This window comes from Myxocyprinus asiaticus, chromosome 39 (assembly GCF_019703515.2).
Source record: "Myxocyprinus asiaticus isolate MX2 ecotype Aquarium Trade chromosome 39, UBuf_Myxa_2, whole genome shotgun sequence".
Taxonomy (NCBI): domain Eukaryota; kingdom Metazoa; phylum Chordata; class Actinopteri; order Cypriniformes; family Catostomidae; genus Myxocyprinus; species Myxocyprinus asiaticus.
In genome coordinates, this window is record NC_059382.1 from 32526482 (window position 1) to 32550622 (window position 24141).

Here is a 24141-nt window from a genome sequence, read left to right on the forward strand (position 1 = left end):
GTATGCGCGGTTAGAAAAATCTGTCCATACGCGTTTAGTGCTCAAGCACTCTGCTGATGATGAAATTTGCGTAATGCTTCCTGTACGCATACGCCTAGCCTTCACATCTGTCTGACATATACAGGTGCATCTCAATAAATTAGAATGTCGTGGAAAAGTTCATTTATTTCAGTAATTCAACTCAAATTGTGAAACTCGTGTATTAAATAAATTCAGTGCACACAGACTGAAGTAGTTTAAGTCTTTGGTTCTTTTAATTGTGATGATTTTGGCTCACATTTAACAAAAACCCACCAATTCACTATCTCAACAAATTAGAATACATCATAAGACCAATAAAAAAAAATTTTTTTTTAGTGAATTGTTGGCCTTCTGGAAAGTATGTTCATTTACTGTATATGTACTCAATAGTTGGTAGGGGCTCCTTTTGCTTTAATTACTGCCTCAATTCGGCGTGGCATGGAGGTGATCAGTTTGTGGCACTGCTGAGGTGGTATGGAAGCCCAAGTTTCTTTGACAGTGGCCTTCAGCTCATCTGCATTTGTTGGTCTCTTGTTTCTCATTTTCCTCTTGACAATACCCCATAGATTCTCTATGAGGTTCAGGTCTGGTGAGTTTGCTGGCCAGTCAAGCACACCAACACCATGGTCATTTAACCAACTTTTGGTGCTTTTGGCAGTGTGGGCAGGTGCCAAATCCTGCTGGAAAATGAAATCGGCATCTTTAAAAAGCTGGTCAGCAGAAGGAAGCATGAAGTTCTCAAAAATGTCTTGGTAAACGGGTGCAGTGACTTTGGTTTTCAAAAAACACAATGGACCAACACCAGCAGATGACATTGCACCCCAAATCATCACAGACTGTGGAAACTTAACACTGGACTTCAAGCAACTTGGGCTATGAGCTTCTCCACCCTTCCTCCAGACTCTAGGACCTTGGTTTCCAAATGAAATGCAAAACTTGCTCTCATCTGAAAACAGTCCAGTTCATCATCTCCTTAGCCCAGGTAAGACGCCTCTGACGTTGTCTGTGGTTCAGGAGTGGCTTAACAAGAGGAATACGACAACTGTAGCCAAATTCCTTGACACGTCTGTGTGTGGTGGTTCTCGATGCCTTGACCCCAGCCTCAGTCCATTCCTTGTGAAGTTCACCCAAATTCTTGAATCGATTTTGCTTGACAATCCTCATAAGGCTGCGGTTCTCTCGGTTGGTTGTGCATCTTTTTCTTCCACACTTTTTCCTTCCACTCAACTTTCTGTTAACATGCTTGGATACAGCACTCTCTTGAACAGCCAGCTTCTTTGGCAATGAATGTTTGTGGCTTACCCTCCTTGTGAAGGGTGTCAATGATTGTCTTCTGGACAACTGTCAGATCAGCAGTCTTCCCCATGATTGTGTAGCCTAGTGAACCAAACTGAGAGACCATTTTGAAGGCTCAGGAAACCTTTGCAGGTGTTTTGAGTTGATTAGCTGATTGGCATGTCACCATATTCTAATTTTTTGAGATAGTGAATTGGTGGGTTTTTGTTAAATGTGAGCCAAAATCATCACAATTAAAAGAACCAAAGACTTAAACTACTTCAGTCTGTGTGCATTGAATTTATTTAATACACGAGTTTCACAATTTGAGTTGAATTACTGAAATAAATGAACTTTTCCACAACATTCTAATTTATTGAGATGCACCTGTACTTTGGGTTTTACCCATGCCATTGGTCAAGTCAGTGTTTATTTGTCTCATGAGATGGGTCACTCAAAACAGAGGAATTCTGATAGCACCACAGAGACAGTTTTCAAGAATATAACCTATGAATTGCTTACTTATAGTTGTCTCTGCATATTAAGCTGGAATAGGAGAAAGTATTTTAACATGGGATAAGTTACACACTTCAGCTTTAGTGGCATTGTTTTATTGTTGAATAAATTGTGTTTTAGACCATTTTAATTTAACAGTAAGTCACAACTACAGTGCATTACAGTGATTTTACTATGGTTAAGGGATGATTTTATCTAAAAACCCATTTACAGTGCTTTGAAAAAGTGTTTGCCCCCTTACTGATTTCTTCTATTTTTGTGTGTTTCATACTAAATTGTTTTAGATCTTCAAGCGAGGTATAACACAAAACAAAGGCAACCTGAGTAAATGCAAAATACAGTTTTCAAATATATATATATATATATATATATATATTGTTTTTATTGAAGCAAAAAAAGTTATCCAACACCTATATCACCCATGTGAAAAACTAACTACCCCCTTAAACTTAATAGCTGTTTGTGCCATCTTTAGCAGCAACAAATACAACCAAACGCTTCCGATAACTGGAGATCAGTCTTTCACAAAGCTGTGGTGGAATTTTGGCCCGCTCTTCTTTGCAGAACTGCTTTAGTTCAGCCATATTGGAGGGTTTTCGGGCATGAACTGCCCTTTGAGGTCCTGCCACAGCATCTCTATCAGGTTCAAGTCAGGACTTTGACTAGGCCACTCAAACACTTTAATTTAGCTTCTTTTGAACCACTCAGAGGTGGACTTACTCCTATGCTTTGGATCATTGTCTTGCTGCATAATCAAGTTGCGCTTGAGCTTCAACTCACGGACTGATGACCGGACGTTCTCCATTAGGATTTTCTGGTAGAGAGCAGAATTCATGTTTCCCTCAATTATTGCAAGTCGCCCTGGTCCTGAAGCTGCAAAGTATCCCCACACCATCACACTACCACCACCATGCTTGACCTTGGGTATGATGTTTTTTTTGTGGAATTCTGTGTATGATTTACAACAGATGTAATGGAACCCCTGTTCCACTTTCGACACATCAGTCCACAGAAAATACTCACAAAAGCTTTGAGGATCATCAAGGTGGGTTTTGGCAAAATTCAGATGAGCCTTAATGTTCTTCTGGGTTGACAGTGGTTTTCCCCTTGCCACTCTTCCATGGATGGCATTTTTGGCCAGTGTCTTTCTGAGAGTGGAATCATGAACAGTGACCTTTATTGATGCGAGAGAGGCCTGGAGTTCCTTTTGATGTTGTCCTTGGCTTTTGTGACTTTCTGGATGAGTCGTCGCTGTGCTCCTTGGAGGAATTTTGGAAAGTCGGACACTTCTGGGAAGGTTCACTACTGTGCCAAGTTTTCTCCATTTGGAGATAATGGCTCTAACTGTGTTTTTTTTTTTTTTTTTTTTTTTTTTTTTGAGTCCCAGAGCCTTCAATCACCTTTTTTCCCTCATCATTTCTGGAATTTCTTTCAACCTTGTCATAGTGTGCTACTGGGTGAGACCTTTTATTGATTTTATTGAACAGGGCTGGCAGTAATCAGGCCTGGGTGTGTCTAGTCCAGCTGAACCCCATTATGAATGCAGTTTCATATATTTGGGGATTTCGTAACTATATACTAGCTACTTTTTCACACAGGCCCAGTTGGTATTGGATAACTTTTTTGCTTCAATAAATAACATTATCATTTAAAAACTGTATTTTGTGTTTACTCAGATTGCCTTTGTTTTATGTTAGATTTTGTTTAAATTTTTGAAACAATTTAGTATGAGATGTACACAAAAACAGAAGGAATCAGGATGGGGGCAAATACTTTTTCACTGCACTGTAGCCTCATTCACAAAAACATAAACAATGAATTTGTTTGAATCATTTCTTTTGCTTTTGGGTTGGCATACTGTATGACCTGTCTATGTTCTTGACAATATTGGTACTTCAGAAAGCAAAAGGTTTTTAGTACTGTTGTTAAATCGGTGATAAAACTGATGGTCAAAGATCGACATGAAACAATCATACAAAACCAGAGTCATCTAGGCACTATTCTGTCCTCCAGTGATTAAATCAGATGTTTAGAGGGTACAGTCAGTATTTTCCATACAGTTCCATGTGCCTGTGTGTGTGTGTGTGTGTTTGCTTGTGTGGTATTTAAGGGTGTAATAGTAAGCTCAAGCATATCTGCTTACAGAAAAACACACGCTTTAGGAGGGGCTTTCACTTTGTTAGCCACACTCTTGGTAAGGTACCTTAAATTACCTCCACAACACTCCCGGATTGCACTCTGGTGTGACGACACACACTCTCACCCCCTATGACTGCCTGCAAAGAAGTATTTTTATCCTAGCATGCCTGGGCATAGGGAGAGGACAAGTATCTGGTTCTTGGGGTGGGTTAGGTTTCTCAACAGCTGAGAGGAGCACAAGAGACACTGATAAAGACCTTTCTTGTGCTGATTTATTGTCTCGTGTCTGGCGTTGTGGCTATGTGGCATTCACTCTCTTGCTTTTTCTTACAAAGTAGGGAAGGGTATAGTAGCAGAACTGCCTCCGAGCCATTCATTAACTTGTTTACTGAACAGTTCTGCATTTTAATTTTTAAAGTGTTCAGTAGGAATGCGTGATATTATCAAATCTTATCATGGTATAAATATTTTTTACTGTATATCTTGATAGCGGTATGTATTTCATAATGTAGTTTATTTTTGCTCCTAATTCAATGTACAATGGGGGCCTGGGTAGCTCAGTGGTAAAAACGCTGGCTACCACCTCTGGAGTTCACGAGTTCGAATCCCAGGGTGTGCTGAGTGACTCCAGCCACATCTCCTAAGCAACCAAATTGGCCCGGTTGCTAGGGAGAGTAGAGTCACATGGGGTAACCACCTCGTGATCGCCATAATGTGGTTTGTTCTCGGTGGGGCGCGTGGTGAGTTGAGTGCGGATGCCGCGGTGGGTGGTGTGAAGCCTCCACACGCGCTATGTCTCCGTGGCAATGCGCTCAACAAGCCATGTGATAAGATGCGCGGGTTGACTATCTCGGACGCGGAGGCAACTGGGATTCGTCCTCCGCCACTTCCATTTTCAGATAATCCAGTAAATGAAATACTTTACAAATGAAAGGTACTTCATCTTACTGCATGGCATTTACTGACATACCCAGCCTGATCTAATGAAATTTACATGACAGAATTACATGGAAACCCGTACCTGAGACCGGTAAAAGCCTGAACAGTACCATCAGATTTTAAGCCCGAACCCGAAATCGCGCACACTCTGTAATTTCTTCTCCTAGCAAGTACTGTTGCATTAGGCTGTATTTTATGTAAGCATCGTAGGCAACATTTGTTGCAGTTAGGGATGTTAACGATTAATCGTAAAGTGATGAATTGTCATTTAATAATTTGATCGATTTAAGCTTATCGTTAGTTGATTAATTTCAGGACAAATGCATTCAGTAATCATGCCAGCAGACGTTGATAAGGCCATCTATACAGTCATCTGCCACTAGAGGGTGCTTGCTCGCTACATATGACGTCTTCTCCGCATAGAAGAAGGTGCACAGATGAAGATGAAGCAGGCTCAGTGTTATCAGTGTTGGAGCATTTCTCTATAAATGAACATTGTTTTCTGCATACACCATGATAGTGTGTTTAAGTACAGCATAACATCAAGCACAGTTGATCTCCTGGTCTCCTTGTTTCATCCCAACCTACCATTACATCTGTGATCACCTGGAAATCATATTCAGCTGACATCACTAGCACCAGAGAAACGGTATGTTATGTAGGCTACTGTGTTTACACTGTGTTCGGCTACATGCATATTTATTTAGAGTCCTCCACGTGCATTTTGAGGTGTTAACGTTAACGATTAATTGATCATTAATTTCCATGACAATTGATTATGAAAATGTCTGAAAATTGACATACCTACTTATAGTATTATAACATGAAACATGCACATTTTAAACTAGGCACGGCAGCCCCTCAGCACACTACTGTAGAGCAGAAGGGGAAAAAACATTGACTTACCATTTATCAAGTGCCAAAACTTCGCTTGCTGCAAAAGCAATCTGGAATAATGTGAAAAAATGTAACAGACACCGCTTTGCAGCCTGAAGTTGTTCAGAATGTAAAACTAGCAAGATGCAATGCAGCGTATGAAACAGAACACAGGTGTCTCGACGTGTTTTTAAAACTTGAAGTTCTTTTTAACTTGACACTGTCAATAAATGTGCTGGTCCTGCATGAGACGCTGAAGAAACGGTGAGACGCGGTGCAACAGTCAAAGACATCTCTCCAGAATATGTTTACAAAGGAAAACAATAGAAAAACGGGGCAGACACACGCCAAAACAAGGCCCCTAACTCATCCGTACGCACGTCTGTGAATGAGATCGCATACATGATACTAGTTAGGGAGGCCTGTATATGTTTTCATTAATTACAAACCTGAACCCGAAGTCATACTTGAAAAAATGACCCAAACCCGGGTAAGAGTTTCAAATCAACCAAATCTACCTAACTTCCTACCCTAAACCTTAAACCTAAACCTAATTAATAGTGTCATTTTATGGTGCCTCTGACTCTTTCGGCTCACTTGTTGACTCGTGTGCTCCTTCAGGACTCGTACTCTTGTTTTTTTTTAGCTACAGCACAATTGGAATGTGCTTGAACAAGCTTGTAAATGTAGCTGGTTATGTAATACAAAGTTAAAATGTATTGCCTAACAAGTCATACACTATAGTAAATGTATGGTATGGTTATCTCCTGATTCGGTTTGATATACGATATTAGGTTCACGATTCGATATAATCTAGATTCGATAGAATAACAGTATCTTATATATAAATGTTTGCACAAAATGCACATTATAATTTCTCATCAAAATAAAGTAATTTTATACACAATATAAATGCTCAAAGTTTAAATAAGAGTTTATCATATACCTTTCACTATAAGAAAGAAAAACAAATAAACCTTCAAAAATAGTGGGTTACATTCAGGCTGATCTGGTGCAGAACATGCAACAGAACTGAACAGAACTTGGCCCGAAAAGGTATGTGGAAGTGTGTTTATTTTTTAATAATTTATTTGTCATCATTATTATAATTGCATTTTAACTTTTAAAAATATGAAAATTCTACATTCTGTCAATTAATATTATATCATGAAATTATTTATACAATAATGATATGGGCTGTCAATGTTTTAAATAATGTGTACAATTTACAAGTAATTGCATTGAGTTTACATTCATTTGTTTAACGAGCTAAAATGATACTGCCACTTTAAATGTTCAACATGCATTTTAGCGCATCTGTGCTATTTGTGAATAAAATCAATTTATTTTACTTATCTGACTGTAAAGAACAGAAATTATATTAAAAGACGCATTAAATGAAAATGGAGTGTAGGGCTGGGCGACAGGACGATGTAATTGTATATCAACAATATTTTACAAATATCCCGATGCCGATTGCGACACTCACTGACAGACGATGATCGACAATATCGGTAAATGGCAAAACTATGGATCTGGTAAGTCGCCAAATATTAAACAGTAGCCCAGGGTTTGAATTTTAGCACCCACCACCGCCAAATGCAACGAGGCTGAATCCAGTCTGCAAGCTCCTCATCCAAATGCAGGTATTTTATGCATGGGTAATTCTTGCTCATCTACCCGCAACAGGCAGCCAACCTGTAAGACATCACGGAGTGACACATGAAAAGAAATGCTGTTAGACACAAAGACATGGGCTTGAAGAAACGCACTTTAGTATATTTTATTATAAGAACAGACAAAAGAAAAGCTGCCAGTGCCCATGTCTGATTCATTGTTTGCCTGTCTCGTGTTTCATTCATCTGAAAACTGTTTTCAAGAATAATGTCTATGAGAATGCTGCAAATGATCTCTGATCATCTCAGGAGGTGCTGTGAGTTTAGTTTGCTTTATTTCCACAGAGCAGTTCGCGGTTAACATGCATTGTGAACGCAACTCTGCAGGTTCAGTAATATAGCTTATATGTTTGTATTAAAGAAACAAAGATGAAAGTGATTAAATCATAAAATAATACAAGATACGTTCACCTTGAACCTAAAATTGAGTTCTATTTTCTTTTCCTTATGCGACGTTAACTGTATTACCAAAATGCGATACAAACACAAATTCGATAAGAACACACATTTGGCAGCATTATTTTGGGAACACAAGGGAATTTATTAGGCTTATTTATTATGATTAGCCTATTATTATTGTCTCTAAATGTATAATTGTCTTTACTTCTAAATTCGTAGGCTATTAGTAATTTTCCACCTGTTTTCGTTTATGGACATTTGCATGACGGCATATGGGGCCGTTGGACATGGTAAATGTTTGGATTTGGGGAGGTGGTTATATAAGATTTTTTATCATATTTCTATTTTAATTGCTTTTTTCATTTAATTTAAAGTGTATTTTGAATTTAGAAATGTATTTTAAAGTTCTTGTATTTCAATAAATGAATCAAATTTTTAAAGCAAAACCAATAAAGAAAAAATATTCACTGGCCGTCAGCAGGGGTGTTGACGATGTAATCGGATATCGCAATATTTTTCAATTATCGATAAAATATCGCCCAGCCCTAATGGAGTGCTTGGATTTCATCTTTGGACACATTACACGGAAGAGATTTTCTGTTTTAATCTCAAGAACTTTTAAATAAAACAAGGCAATTTTCCAGGTATTCCTGTACTTCATTTCTAAAAGCTGCCGTGAAATGGTTCGGCATTTTTTTTTGTTTTCGTGATGTATCGAAATTCGATATATCGTCCCATCCCTATAAGATAGTATTGTGTAAGGAACAGGGTGAAAAAAAGTGTTTATGAACTGATAATTTGCCTTTTTACACAAGGAAACTGCCGCAATACGTACAACATGAAGGTATGGTAAGGTGATTGGTTATACCACCCTGCTCTAGCTCAGTGGAGTGATTGTATTCTTGATACAATTCTTTGAAATGTGAATTTCTATGAGTGTGAGTTTATTTAAAGGGGTCATGACATGCCTTTATTATTTTAATATGTTCCTTGAGGTTCACTTATAATATTAGCAAAGTGTCATATATTTGTAAAACATGATTTTTTCACGCTCATTCTGACCCACTGCCAGCAAGGCCATAAGGTGTTGAACATTGGGGGGACCAAACTATTTTGGGGGTGGGGGGTCACGGGTGTTGAGGTCACAAATATTATGGTCCTCTTTGGTCCTTTAATATAGTAAAGGCTCTGAATGCAATAATTTTCTGAATAAAGGCTTGAAATGCGATAAAGGCATGTATTTTTAAAGTTCACGCAGTACAAGACAAACACTGTGTCTGCATTGCTAGCAATTTGCCTGTTTCAGTCATCTTTTCTTTCTTTTTTGTGCTGCCTCAAAGAAAAGATGAATATAATTTGAATTTCTTTTCATCATTGATGTATCTGTAAAATGAAATGACTGTCAACTGGCTAGCAAAAAGAAAATACACAAAATTATTTACTGCCCTCAAGTTGTCCCTCATTGTGTTTTTTCCTCCCAGTAGAATCTTAACACAATCTTTTCTTCAAGAATCCTAACGCTGCTCTTTTCCATACAAAAACAGTTCATATTGACCACAACGGTCAAGGTCCAAAGAGGATTTTTTTTTTTTATAAAAATATCAAAGTAGTCCATATAACTGTAATACAAAGCTGTTGTATAGACCCAGAAAGCTTGGAATATAGTGCATAAGTCATATGGACTACTGTTATGATGTCTTTATACTGAACCTTTAATAGTGCTTTATAGTATTTGTCCTTTTTGAAGCTTGACAGCTCCTGCTCACTGTAAACTGTTATTCTATGGAATAGAGCTACTTAAAAAATCTATTTTTATGTTCCAAGAAAAAGTAACAGCATATGGGTTTTTGAACAAAATGTAACTAACTCACAAAAGGGTGAGTAAATGAGTGAGTAAAAGTTAATTTTCCATTTTTAGGTGAACTACTCCTTTAACTGGTGGCTCATCCTCAAAATAAAATGATCTCTTAAAAGAAGACTCTTAGGAGATGCTGTACAAAATTCAGAATTAAAGACAAAGAAATTATTTAGAAAATCTTAAATTGATTGTAAAACATTACCTAATAATATTTGCATTAAGAATATATGACACTGTCCTTGCCAAAACCTAAAAACTCAATGGAAGTCACAGGTCTTACCATGTTCTAGTTCTGATCTGAGGGTGATAACGCTCTACTTTGTGTTTTTTTATTTATGTGTTTTATAGATCATTTTCTTAGACAATGTCAAGAGAATTTTCTAAAAAGCTGCTATAAAAGCCTGCCAGATTACCACATTCATTCAATTCCTTTACAATATGCACACAGTCGCTCTTTGTCTTAAACCAGATATACTGAAAACAGCTCCTTTAATGTTTTCACATTCGCAGTTATGAATGACATACAAATCACGTACTGTTCATGACATTTTAAATTCAAAACGGTGAATTTTGCCAAATGGTGAATAGTTTGCACCCTTGGAAAATAATGCATGTTTATTTAGATACTTCTCACATGACACAAACACTCGTAACCTGAACTGCTTGCTGATGCGCGGCACTCCACGAGGTTCCTGCTTAGCTTCTTAAATTTAAGTTCCACCTTCATCAATTTGATTGGCTATCCCATATGATATTGACGAGTGGTGCAGCAGAACAGCAACAAAGATATTTTCAAATTATTGGGGGGGGGGGGTACAATCTGGCCATATCTGATTATTGGGGGGGACTTGTCCCCCTCAAAGTATATTGTGGTTATGGCCCTGACTGCCAGAAACACTCTGTTTTGGTGCTGCTTCTCCTTTAATACTTGATAGTAAACACAAAAGTCTTTCTAGCAAGTCAGTTCACTAACTACGTTTCCATCCAAGGATTTTTTGCGAAAAAAGTTTTAGCGCATCAAAATAAAGCTGATAAACGCAAATTATCGCAAAAATTTCACATGTCGACATAATATTTTTCCGCTTAACTCTAGCGCATAAACTCTGTCGATACATCAAATGTCACGAAAAACTGGTTTGGAAACACTTTTGTTGAGAACATTGGCATTAACGCAAAAATGTCACATGACAGAATTTACCCCAATCCTTAGCCTGTGTTAATCATGACGACAAGGTATAGGATCCTTGAAAGCCAATTTATTGTACACAATTATGGATTGATCTTAACGGCATAACAATCCAATCACTGCATACACGACACTTCCAGGAGTGCCAACACAAATATCTCATATCAAGACGAGTGCACGGTGAACAAATGAGTGGCCACTGTTTGTGATTAATTTAATCGCGGTAGACATCCATTTATTTATTAAAGTTGCTTTTACACACCATTCAGAATAATAGACGGCAGTCACGGAATTAGCCCACAATACAAAAAACATATCATTTCTATCCACAAAGATGTTTTAAATTAAAAATAAATACACAATACTAGAAGAAAAGCTTCAGTGTTTTTTTTTTTGGAACACGAACATACAGCCCAATTATAATAAATTATTGTTTATATTTTTGAAAAAATGCTGGCAAAATTCCCTGTATTAAATTAAATTAATTACCAAACGAAAAATGTATTAATTTAAAAAATAAATTACCAAACTAAAAAAATTATATTTTTAGACCTATATATGCCTTTTCTTTACACAAACTTGAATTAGCCGTACCCTGTTTTGTAGGTGAATAAAGTCGGCTGAATGAAATTTTTTACACTTCAAGACTATAAACTATCAGAACTATTTGTCCAATGCGGAGTTCACTTCCAGAAAACGAGCTTTTGAACCTTTTAAAACGTTTAAATATTTTAAATCTAACGCTCTTTACCTCGGATGGCATTTGCTGAGCTTCTTCAGAAAATGTCAATTGCATTATGACGCTAAAATTAATTTTAGATGATAATCAAGTTCAGTTGGTCGTTAAAAGTTGTGGGACAAATATACGGAACATAATGCAGATGAGATGGCAATGCTTTAGATGATTGTTCAAAATAGCCTATTGAATATCAGGAATATATCATATGTAAACCCTGAAATTACACTGCATCAGTTTTTCTTTAACAGCTGCGCACACAGCATATACACATCGATGGATGGTCCTTTATACTAAGACCGAAAATTTCCCCATTACTTGGTGCAGGTTGCCAGCTTGAACAGGGCCATGGCGATTCGCTTTCGGGTCGGAACCGGTGGCAACCTGCGATAGGCGCAACATCAGGACCAATATTATAGTCCTATCAGAAGGGCAACTGTTCCCTTTTGATTGCAATTCCTCATCTTCTGATTGCTTTTTTTGTGAAATTAAAATGACAGTAAGCTGGCTAATTTCAGTGAATTGTCTCAATACTCTCCCCATTTTACCAAAACTTCGGAGGAAAGAAATGTGAGACATCTGGGAGGCGAATTGGCGATAAACACATTTCTGTATGGAAACGGCTTAAGAGCAGATTTATTTTGCGATAAACAAAAACGTATGCGACAAAGTGTTTTTTGTAGGCATGATGTCACCGCACACCATTTTTATCAATAAAAAGCCATTTGAATGGAAACATGCAGAAGACGGCAAATTTCGCAATATTGTTTTTACGCATTTTCACTTTTTCGATAATAAAATAGCGTGAAAAGTGGATGGAAACTAGGCTACTGTCAGCGTATTTCCAGTCAGCCTATTTCAGAGGCTATTTCCAGTCAGGACAGTGCAGCTTTTATCTACTTAAATGGGGAATACGCTTTGTGGCGGAATGATCCGCCCCTCCGGCTCGTCATTGTCACCCCGCCTCTTTGGGCCGCCCTTCAGCCAGGCTCATGGTGGGAGTTAGGCAGGAGAGCGAGAAGAGGTGCATAATTAATAAGCCTCATTCTGTCAGTGGTGAATGAAGCATACCTGGTGTGAATAATGCTTCATCACCGCTGTCTTTAAAACGCAGAGCGCACCTCTTCTCGCGGAGCTGGCTTCAGATCTCCATGTGTGCACACTGGCATCCTCGCACGCCCAGGACCAGAGCTTGGATTAAATGAGTCACCGGTGGAGAACAGCTCATGTCGCGGCTGACGGGCTAGAGGCTGGGCCGCCTTCCCCTCTCACCTGCCGCGGGCCTGGGAAGACAGGCTGCCAAGGATGCCGTCGCCCCTCGCGCCGTGGACCCTGGAGGGGAGCGTGTGCAGCCGACAGACCCAGCTCATGCCTGGGCCATTCCATGGACACTACCCCGCCCTTCACGGAGCCCTGTCTCACCGTGAGGATGCCAGATACCCCCTTTGTTATGAACACTATTCCCCCCTGACACTTTATTATCCCCTTTATGGACATGTTATTTTTATTATTATTTCCAATAAATGCCTCTCCAAGTTTTGACGCCACACCCACTGTGTCTGTCTCTTGCTCACCCCGCCACAGCTTAAACTACATATTTCAAATCAGCAGTAAAATCTGATGACACTGGTATCATAATTTGTGCTGCTTTACCTCATAATGCTAAAAAACAAAATTTTCCCGACTTGTATAGCTAATGTGCACGCGCATTCTCGAGTTGATTGACAGGCGATGTCTGTATCTAAAAGGTGATTGGCTCTTTTTCTTCTAAGGCAGGACTTCCTTTCTACATCCGTTGACCGTTGGTCGCTAGAGCTCCTTGTTTGGCCATTCCAATTTCTCCCATTGATTTTAATAGAAGTGGCCTGTTTCTGGTAAACACCCACTGTGACATCAATGTAGAGAACTAGTTGTTTCAGCAGCTTGGTTTCAACAAATGCTCTTTTTGCAGTGAGGAAGTTTTGAGTTATGAAACTTACAGTATGTTCTTATAGTACAATGAATGAAGGAAAACGTGATTCCTCATGTCGTAACCTCTTTAAGAACTTGCCCAAAATATAACATGGATACACCAATATTGGATGTGTTGTTATAGAAGGTACAACAGTTGTTGTAAAGTCAGTATTGACACAGTGAGATCTAAACTCAGTGTAAATGGCATTAGAGAGAGCAAGACGGAGAAGAGTGTGAGAGCAATGGAGATGAGTGGCTTCCTGACAGTGACAACCGGCTACTGCTCAGATTTATCACACTGTGCTATTGATATCCCATCTGATCGGCTGAGTCGTCTCTCTCTCTTCATCTCTGTGGGAGTCTTCAATTAGGGGAACTTTTCTGTAGTGATTTCAAAGTTGTTGTTTTTTTGATAGATAATGGGTCTGTTCCAAAAACCTAGTGAGCGTCCTCCAGAGGCAGCATTTTAAGGCTACATAGGCAGGCTCCCATCGTGAAGGCTGTTCCAATATGTAGCTATCTTAATTATGCTGCCTCCTAAGATATCTAGTTTTTGCGTAGCATTGTATGTATCCTTGCTCAAGTAGGCGATCCCAGAATGCATCTTGATGAGCTCGGTGGAAAAATATAGATGGCGGACAAAGCAAGAGAAATGTTATGATAAATATAGGCTACTTAATCCATTCCAAACTGAAAAGAATAGATATTTATTTCAAAATAATAGGAAAATGACTATTTTACCCAAAAGGTGTATGTGCTACTGTATATATATTTATGCTCAGAGTATGGCATCATTCCTCTTGGTTCACCTGTAGCATCACTATTACTATTGTTCATACTTAGGGATAGGGATCCGAACAAAACCTGAAGTATTACATTTTGGTGTGTAACTCATGCAATATTTGTGCAGCTGATGATACCTCATACCCCATGTGGCTTATTGAGGAGAGGCGTGCAATTACTATTAGTTTTTAAGGGATCAGACTTAATGTTTTTGCTTGTTAGATGATAAATCTTACAAAAAAAAAAACACACTCAAACACTCAGAACACTAGTTTGCTAACTAGATTACTGTGTTATTCTGGCTAAATAAAGTTAGTAGGCTAAAATATTAATATTCACTCTTTTATGGGTGATTTATGGATTTTAATCCCTTATATTTAAGATCAGAAAATCTTTTTCAGAATTATTTTGTTTTTTCAAAATGTGAGTGCTTATTTTCCCGCAGTCTGTTTTAATTTTTGCTGTTTTGTAGCAAAATTGTTGGGTGGTTAAGAGTTAAGTATGCAGTATTTTCAATTTACATGGAAATTATTTGGAGAAATGTAATGATGGTTGTTCATTTGCATGTCTGCTGTGCCAATACACACTTTAAAGCTGATTTGCCAGGGGAATTTTATGACAGAGAGCAGAAGCAGTGTGCGTGTTTGTGTACGTGTGCGCGCACGCGCTCATCTCCCAAGGCCAGTGCTGTGCCATCACTAAACTGTCCTCCTACAGATGCTATTTATAGTAAGAGTCTACCTCAGAGACATCGGCAAAGAAGAAATGCATCTATAATTAAACTGAGCCCCCCTCTCTCTCTCTCTCTCTCTCTCACACACACTTTATACACGCTGTCCTTTCCGTTCCTCTTTTACCTTTTTCTCTTGCTTTCTACTGCATTTCTGTGTTTCTGTGTATTTTCATTTTCCTGTTCTGCAGACCCTGGGACATTCTTGGAATACTATGGGGATTTATGAAGTACCTTACTGTACATGTAAATACTTTACCATGGTATTTAAATATGGTAATCACACAGTACCACAGTGAATATTACAATATTGCCATTTGATACCATCACTGAATCATGGTATTGGCACATATTTATTTATTTATTTATTATTTTTTTTATTTTTTTGTATAATGCTTTGTACAGACATGAAGCAAAAATATTTAACATCTGTTTAGTTGTTTGTAGTCTGAGGAAAAAAAAAAAAAAAAAGAGCCTTTTTTCCCTCATTTGGGATGCAGAATTAGGGTGTAGAGTGGGACGCAAAATGGACAGTAGTGTTTATAGATGTATCCGAATTCCCTCAGTTTTCACTTACTCTTTCTCCATATAATGAACTGTGGATTTTGCTTTATATTAAGTAAATGAACATGAAATATTGAGTTGAAATTATTTAATTATGTGACATGAAAGAGAGAATTTTTTTTATTGCATAGTGAAATGAGATTCATAAAAGTAGCACAGCTAGAAAACTGGTTGCCTGCACTGCAAAAATAATTTCCTTTATCAGTGTTTTTGTCTTATTCTAGTAAAAATATCTAAACATCCTTGTAACAAGATACATTTATTGAGATGCAAAATGACATAAGGTAAACAGGAAAAAAAATGCCAATGGGGTTAGAAAATAAACTTAATTTGATAGGAAAGACTAGCTTTTTCCTTTTCAAAATTCTTACCCCATTAGCAATTTTTCTTGGTTTAAGCATAAAACTCATTATTTGGTTAGATTTATCTTAAAACAAGACTTAATAGCTTAAATCATTTTGCTTCTCAATTAAAATTATAAATATATTTTTAAGGATATTTAGATTTTTTTTTTTTTTTACTGGAAAACAACTGTGTGAGAAATGTATTTATTTATTTATTTATTTATTGCATTGTGGAACAACAGTCAAAACAATTTAGTGGTTATTATACAAGCATGATCCAATTGACCAATCAGAATTAAGTATTCCAGACTAGAGAAAAATCTACCTGTACTGATTGTTGGCCGCCCCTTGTTATTTTTAATTTTTTAATTTCCTCCTGTTGGGAGTGACCAGAAATGTTTGGCTTTACCCAAAACATTCAGCGGTTACATTCCTCATTCCCTCCCATCCTCTCTTCTGTTTTAACACGTCCTTTTCTAACCGTACTGTGTTATAGCAAACAATCAGAACTAGTTTAGCCTGATACATTTAACTGCTAGTTTTATGACCCACAAGCAAAATGAATACATGAATCACTGGATTAACACAGCTGCCTGCTGACACCACAGACATGTGACAAGCCCTTCCGAAAAGGCAACTGAAATGATTAATAGACACAGGAAAGAAATCTGGGGGCTTTATCAAATTGAAAATAGTCCATTCAGCCTGGATGTTTTCAATGTTGTCTTTTCCATTCTTTTCTCTCTGCAGCTCTTATTTTCCTCTTCTATCTGGTGTTCTATGGTTTCCTGGCTGGAATGTTCAGTCTCACCATGTGGGTGATGCTACAGACGCTGGATGATCACACCCCCAGGTACAGGGACCGAGTGGCCAATCCAGGTAACAATCCCATATCCTCAACACTTTATGAAGCATGATGGAAAATTGTGATGCACTTTTCTGCTGGTATTGCTAGAATGAGACTAAAGACAATCTAAAGTGATGGATTTGTGGTCGGCACAATGACATGACCAGTCGATATTGTATGGTAGTGCGCTATTCCAAACATAGAAGTTAGTGCACCTTTTAAACAATTTCTCTTGGCTTTTCAAGATTTTTATTTAGAGTATGAAGTTGTGCTGTATGTATTAGTGTGAATGTAAATGTGGCATTTCAATTCAAGTTTATAACTGGGAGATGTAAATGGCCAATCTCCTTTGGCTCGGCAAATTTATTTCGAGACACTAAAAACATCTCTACTTGTACATATACTTCCATTTCTGTCCATTTAGGCAGAACTGTCTTTTATCAGAACAAGCCTTTTCTCTGAAACCTTTTGCAATGGATATCTCTGCAAATCTACCACAGTATTTGCTAAAAATTCTCACTAGCAAATTTTCAACATCATCATCTATTGGTTTCTCTGGTTTACTGTTGTCTTTCGGTTTCTTTTTTCTCCAGAGTTTAAAAGTCTGAGACCAAATCTAATAAAAAATAAATAAAAAAAAACCTGGAAATGAACAGTGTCTGGAATTTGAACCATTTAACAAGAAAGAAAGAAATGAACAAAGATGTGAAATAATATAGAATAAAACAGAATATTAAAGATTTTTACATATTTTCCAGGTCAGTAATCAAATAAACTAATTTATGACCGTGTTATCTGATCAGGTCAGATTTCTTTGCTTTCATCAAAACACAAGATGCTGTTTGGAACATTCTCAAAACATGCTGGGATAACTTGTAGTGTCCATTCTTGGGATGTGCACGGATGGTCAACATTCGGTTAACCGTTCGGCGCGCCACTATTTGAATGGCAAAATCACTATTCGGTTATTCTACACGTGCAATAGAGGTCTTCAACCCAACCCTAACTCCACGATTTCTGACAAACCGTCAGGTTTTCCAGCCAGGTTTGGATCAGTTTTTCATGTATAGGGCAAGTTAGAGGCTATTCAAACATGCTTTTAATTACAATGCAATAAACTTTCTTTATTCCCACGTCCTGACTCCTGACAGAAAAACCAAATAACCGTTTGTGAAACCACACGGTTAACCGAATGTTAAAAACGGTAACTCTGCACATCCCTAATCCATTCCAGCTAAAGTGTGTCATTGAAGCAAAAGGGGTAAATAACAGATATTATGAAATTTTGTAATTCATGTTTTTTTTAATTATTATTATTATTATTCAATTAATTTTCACTAATAATATCCTGATATAATAAAAACAATTTAATTGGATATATGCAAAATAGAAACTTGTGGTCACAGACATTTGGACCCCATTGTATACACACATACACATATATAGTACAACAGTGTACTGTGGCAAAACTGTATAATAGTACAACAAAGGTTTCAGATCTGTGCCATGGTACTAAATAATTGCCATAATTCTATCCCATGGGTTTACATGTTATTCCAAGGTTTTTCAAAGAATACCATGATGTTACCATGGTTCAAATATATATATATATATATTAATTATACCAACAAAAAAAACAACATTGAAATACTATGATTTTTGTAAGTGGCAACCCTCACAAATTGAAGCAAACCTCAGTGTCTTGAGGACAGATAATTTCCCAGATAGAGCTAACACGTGCATACACTGCTGACATAAAGAAAATGAGTTAATGTGCATGAATAACTTCAGCATTATAGTGGTAAATAGAATAGAATGTATTTGCATTAGAGGTGCCATTTAGCTGATGTGATTTATTCTGCACTATTTTTACCAATACCTCAGAACACACAACAGCAGTCTAAGCAGTGTTACACATCATCCATTAACCTCCTACACGCACACATACAGTCGCACTCGGCAGCCCACACACTTGTGTATAATGGTTGTGATGAAAGCGCTCCAATTCCATCCTTTAGTGCTGTTGAAGCTGGGAATGTGAGACAGTACTCACAGATTTCTCTCTAGCTATCACTCATCCTACCCCAAGTGTCAATTTATTCCTCCCACTGATCTTCTCTTTTCCTCTCCCAGCTTAACCCCCCTTTCTCTAGCTCTTTTAGTAACATAATGTTCTCAGTACAACAGTTGGACATCATTTCAGACAAGTTGCGGTTTAAGTGTCTCCAATTATCAGTATATTGAAAGTTCCAAGCATGTTTTTTAAGGCAGGTGTTAATGAGCAGAAATGTTGGTGCACATTAATCATTTTGAGTTGAAAAAACTTTTCTAAAAAAACATGAAACATGACCAGCAAGCACATGTACATCGCTGAGACATCTGCGAAAAGCATTTTGAAAGACTCTTATTGTATTTTAAGCATCATATTTGTGTACAAACATCTGATAAACATGTTAAAAAGAGCATACATTTACAGTACATTCACTGTGAATCAGTGGTAGGTCGTGGGTATGTTCTGATAGGGTCTTGGACAGCACTGAAAAAAAAAAAACTAAATGCAGCAAGCCGTATAGTCATATTTAGTTTCAATAGTAAGCCAATTAGGCTTATAAACTTTTAAAAGGGAAGAGAAAACACTTCCTATATGCCATACATTTACCAACATTTACGTGTTGTATCTTCAGAGTTTTCGGGCTTATATTGATCAAGAGAATCTGCTTTAAGTAATTGTCTATAACAGTTTTTCATATAATGTTTGTGTTTCATCAAAAATACCCAACAATTAAGCCACATCTATTTTTATTCTTTGTAACTCTATGCTGTATACAAAGAAACCGCTTTTAGTCTGTGAGTAACACAGTATGCCTTAACGTTAGCGACTGTCTTTCTGTGAATATTTCTGATATTTGAAACCTGGTTTGCTGTGCACTGACTGAATGCTTTTACTACGAATGTGATGGAATGTCATTTTATGGACATGTGAGGAGTTGCTTTTGACAGCGGTCCAAATACTCTGAATAGGGAGGTTTAAAACACTACTACCATCTCTATGACTGAGTGTAAGCATATTTGTTTTGGTGTGTGTGTTTAACCATCCTACATCAGTTACGAATAAATTATGTATGTAAGTCGCTTTGGACTATAAGTCACAGGAACTTTTTTTTTTTTTTTTTTTTTTACCGAAAATACGGTATGCATCAAATTAAACTCTACAACCCCATGTTGGGTCACCACTTGATGTTCAGTGTTAAATCTGGGTCCTGAAACACCAGCTGAGAACCACTGCTCTAAGTGATAAATGTCACATTGTTGTTCTACCATCCAACACAAAGTGTTGTAGTGACATAATGCAGTTGAGCAAATGCTCTAATGTGCACATCGTATAGATGTCGTGGTGATGTACATGTGCTATCAGACCAACAGAATCTGCATTAGATGTGCATCATGTGTGACTACACGGGTGTTGCATCCCCAGGGCTGGTGATCAGGCCGAAGTCCATGGAAATTGGATTTAACCACTCCATTCCCCTGCAATACAACAAGTATGTGCAGCACCTGGAGTCCTTCCTGCAGCGTGAGTACCATTCTTACATTTCCTGTCTAAATATTTGCTCTACAAAAGTACAAACTGACAAAGATACTGTAACAACACCTAATCTCCTTAAGATAGGATAATAAATAAGGATAATAAACTCTGAGGATAATAAATGCCTTGTTAAACAGGATTATCTGTGAGATCTCTTAATCTGCTCTAATGCACAATTCATAACCAGACCCCTAATACCCAGACCAAGATTAGACTGCCAAGATCTACACAAACAATATCAGACCCCCTAAGACCCAGACCTATATCAGATACATAAGACCCAGACCCAGAACTGTATCAGACCCCTAAAGTCCCATACCAAGTCTGGAACCCCTAACACCAACACCCAGACCCAGACAAAACCAGACCATCGAAGACAGACCAATACCAGGCCTATAACAAGTCTAGAAAACCAAGACCCTTTCCAAAACCAGAAACCTTAAGACCAGACCATGACTAGACACCCTTAAAGCCAAAGGATACTTCAGTTGACCGCATTATAGGGGTGTAACGATCCATTGATCTGGATTGATGCATCGATCAAATTACCAACGATACGATGTCATTGATTCAACACATAAACATCAATGTACACTGTATATTTTTGTAAGATGTACCTTTATTTTGAAATTCTCATGCCAGCCACTTAACCGTACTAACGAGTATCCCAAAACAGTCGTAGTGCGCATGCGTCGACCGTGCGCGAGACGACCCGAATAGCGAAAAACGAAGTATACCAGAGCCTTAACACCCAGACCCAAACAATACCAGAACCCTGTAGACCCAGGCTAATATCACCATAAGTCCCACACCAATATCCAACCCCACTTAGACCCATACAAAGATTCCACCCCCCAAGAAGCAGATCAACACCAACCAATACCAATCCCCCTAATACCTGGACTAATACCAGACGGCCTAAGATAAAGACACCAAGACTAGACCTCCTAAGACCAAGAATATACCTTTCGAGGCCCAGATCCAGACCAAGTTCAGTTGGTCCAAAAATGAAGCTGTCCATTTTAATTATCTGAAATCGAGAAGAAATTATTAAACACTAAGCCGCTTTGTAGTGTCTTAAAAGCTGTTCAGAGTTATGGAATTCTCTGTATTGGTGACCGGTTCTTTACTGACCAGTGGTTGAGGTAATTATCACCTTCTGAATATTTAAAATAGACTATGGCCTTGTCTGAGACCATAAGCCGTGATCCAGAGCCATAAGACTGAGCTTTGAGATCCAGACATTAGTCACATTCACAAGTCTCAAGACCACAAGATCAAGATCCTTAATCTTTTCTTGATCGAGAAGGATATTCTTAATCTTGCTAAATTTTTACATAAAGATGTTTTTACAAATATTGCTAATCAAGGTCACATATTGGGCAATATTAGCAGTTAACTGCAGCACTCAAGAAATCAGTAGGAGGTGGTGGTGTAGACAATGAGAGAAGGCTACAAGAGGAGGGTTTTCCCAGAGCACTATAAATGTGACAGAAATGCTAAACTCTTGGTGATTTTAGTACATTTAAACATTCATTGAAACAGATTTGCATTTCAATCTGCTCACAAAACACTAATTTATCCGAATCTTCCCTTTAAGCAAATTTTGGGTAAGGTGTTTTGAGTTTAAATTCTCAGTATCACTGATGGTAGTTAACTGCTCTTGAAATAGTCTTGTTGTTAGCTGTGCAAATTGTTATAAGCTGTATATTATCACTACCCCACCTTAAAGCCTCCCTCTAAAGTAAGAAGTTAAATCGCAAATGGTCAGCTACTGCAGTCATGGATGACACATTTAAAGTCAACATAAAACATGTTCATGCTCCATTTTACTTGCGCCACGTGATGTGTCTGAGTGAAACAGGACATACAATGAGGTGGGAATTGATTGGAATATGAATAGACCCCACAACATCTAAGTTTTGTGGATTTTAGTTCATGCCTAATAGTTTTGATGGTCTTCACAGTCTTCTGGAAAATGGACCAAAAATACTGATGGCATCATCTCCTAGTACTAAGAGGAATTAATTATTTATTTTATTTTTTTGGTCAAACAAAAATGCTCTCTACTAGACAAAGAGTGTCTCTCCCTCTAATACCATCTAGCAATAGCAAGTAGCAGGTAAATGGTTTGGCGGTGTCTCAAACTAAAGCTTTTGGCTATTTAAAAAATTGCCTGCCCCCTGTTTCAATAATAAATATTTCAACACAACCATTTAACAGGGTCTTTAGGCTTCCATATCAGGTATATTCATGTTCTTATGAGACAGATGTAGACTTTCAAACTCGTAACACAGAGAACAAGGAAAAAAATCTTACAACCTCTTTAAATTACTGCTGAATGTTTCCAGCTGAAGACCTGCGAATCATCTACATTCTTTCTTTTGTTACTTCAGAGTACAATGACTCTCTGCAGGACGCCAATGAGCTCTGTCCTGAGGGCATGTACTTTGAGCAGGACGATGTGGAGGAGAAGAAGGTGTGCCAGTTCAAGAGAAGTCTGCTACGACAATGCTCTGGACTGGCTGATAGTACTTTCGGTTACTCTGAGGGCCATCCGTGCATCCTGGTCAAGATGAATCGAGTGAGTTGCTTGTTTTTACTCCATGAAAGGCACCTCTTGTTGGAGCCATTGACTGATGGTTAACATAGACAGGAGCTCTGGACTGAATCTGGGCCAGCAACCTGTCCTGATCCATTCCTCCCCTTTCTTTCCCCAATCATTTCCTGTTCACTTTCTTCTTCTACATATCAATAAAATGTATCAAAGAACTTAAAGTTCTACAAAAGATGTGATGAACTTTGTCCTGAAGTGTAATTTCTGCACCACAGGTGGCACTAAACAGAATTGTGAAAATTGTTTCCAAACAGATTTCCTCAACTCCAACCGTCCCGCCCTCGAAATGAGTAGCCAAACGAGTAGTGCACACCCCAAACTCACGCCATTGGTTGAGCCAGACGTTGGCCTGTCAGGCCATTCAAAAAAACAGCAGTGTGTTTGCACTCTTCAGGAAGTCAGCCTATGAATGGCTTACTTATTGTTGTCTCTGCAAATCAAACTGGGATAGGAGGAAGTATTTTAATATGGAAAAATTGCATGCTTCACCTTTGAAGTTTGAGGTCATTCTAGTTTATAGGTTTTCTGTAGACAAGAGGTTCGCCTAAAGATCGATTATTTTTTATGCCTCTGTGGAATTCACATAATTAAATAAGGATGTTTATTGAATGCATAAATTCCTTATTCTTTGCAGGTTATTGGGCTGAGGCCACGAGGAGACCCACGTATCAACTGTGCAGCCAAGGTAATGACTACCTCACACACTGTATACTATTGCTTCAGTGAGCACATTTACTGTGTATTCTTGTGTGACTCAGGAGTAATGTGCGCGAGTGTGTTTCCATTTTGCTTTTTCAAACATCTGTTTGTATCTGGTTTTTCTCCACGCTGCCTATAGGGCCAGCAGTTTCAATGGTGGGTAAGATGTCGGGCACAAGCTACCCCATTGTTCCCCCAGGGTTTTTGCCCCAGGCCTTTTCCATCTTTGTGCTGCCTATCACCTGTACTGCTTTGTCTCTGGTGCTTTAAACTACCTTCATTCTAGACATAATGTATACCTACAAAGCCCGAGCCATAGAGAAGGTAATGCCTCCTTATGGTATATAGCAGTGGGTCCCTTACCACCATAGGTATGCCTAAGGCCCTGTTAACACCT

General features: G+C 38.1%; 1 protein-coding gene across 1 annotated transcript in view; it reads left to right on the forward strand.

Moving 5' to 3' along the window:
• The window catches only part of LOC127430208 (sodium/potassium-transporting ATPase subunit beta-3-like), a 52955-nt gene that overhangs the window by 21414 nt on the left and 7400 nt on the right, over nt 1–24141 (forward strand). Inside the window, exons 2-5 of the mRNA XM_051679800.1 lie at nt 16746–16874; nt 20318–20416; nt 22825–23012; nt 23680–23730. Coding sequence (XP_051535760.1) covers nt 16746–16874; nt 20318–20416; nt 22825–23012; nt 23680–23730 — 467 coding nt within the window. The remainder of the gene's footprint in view (nt 1–16745; nt 16875–20317; nt 20417–22824; nt 23013–23679; nt 23731–24141) is intronic.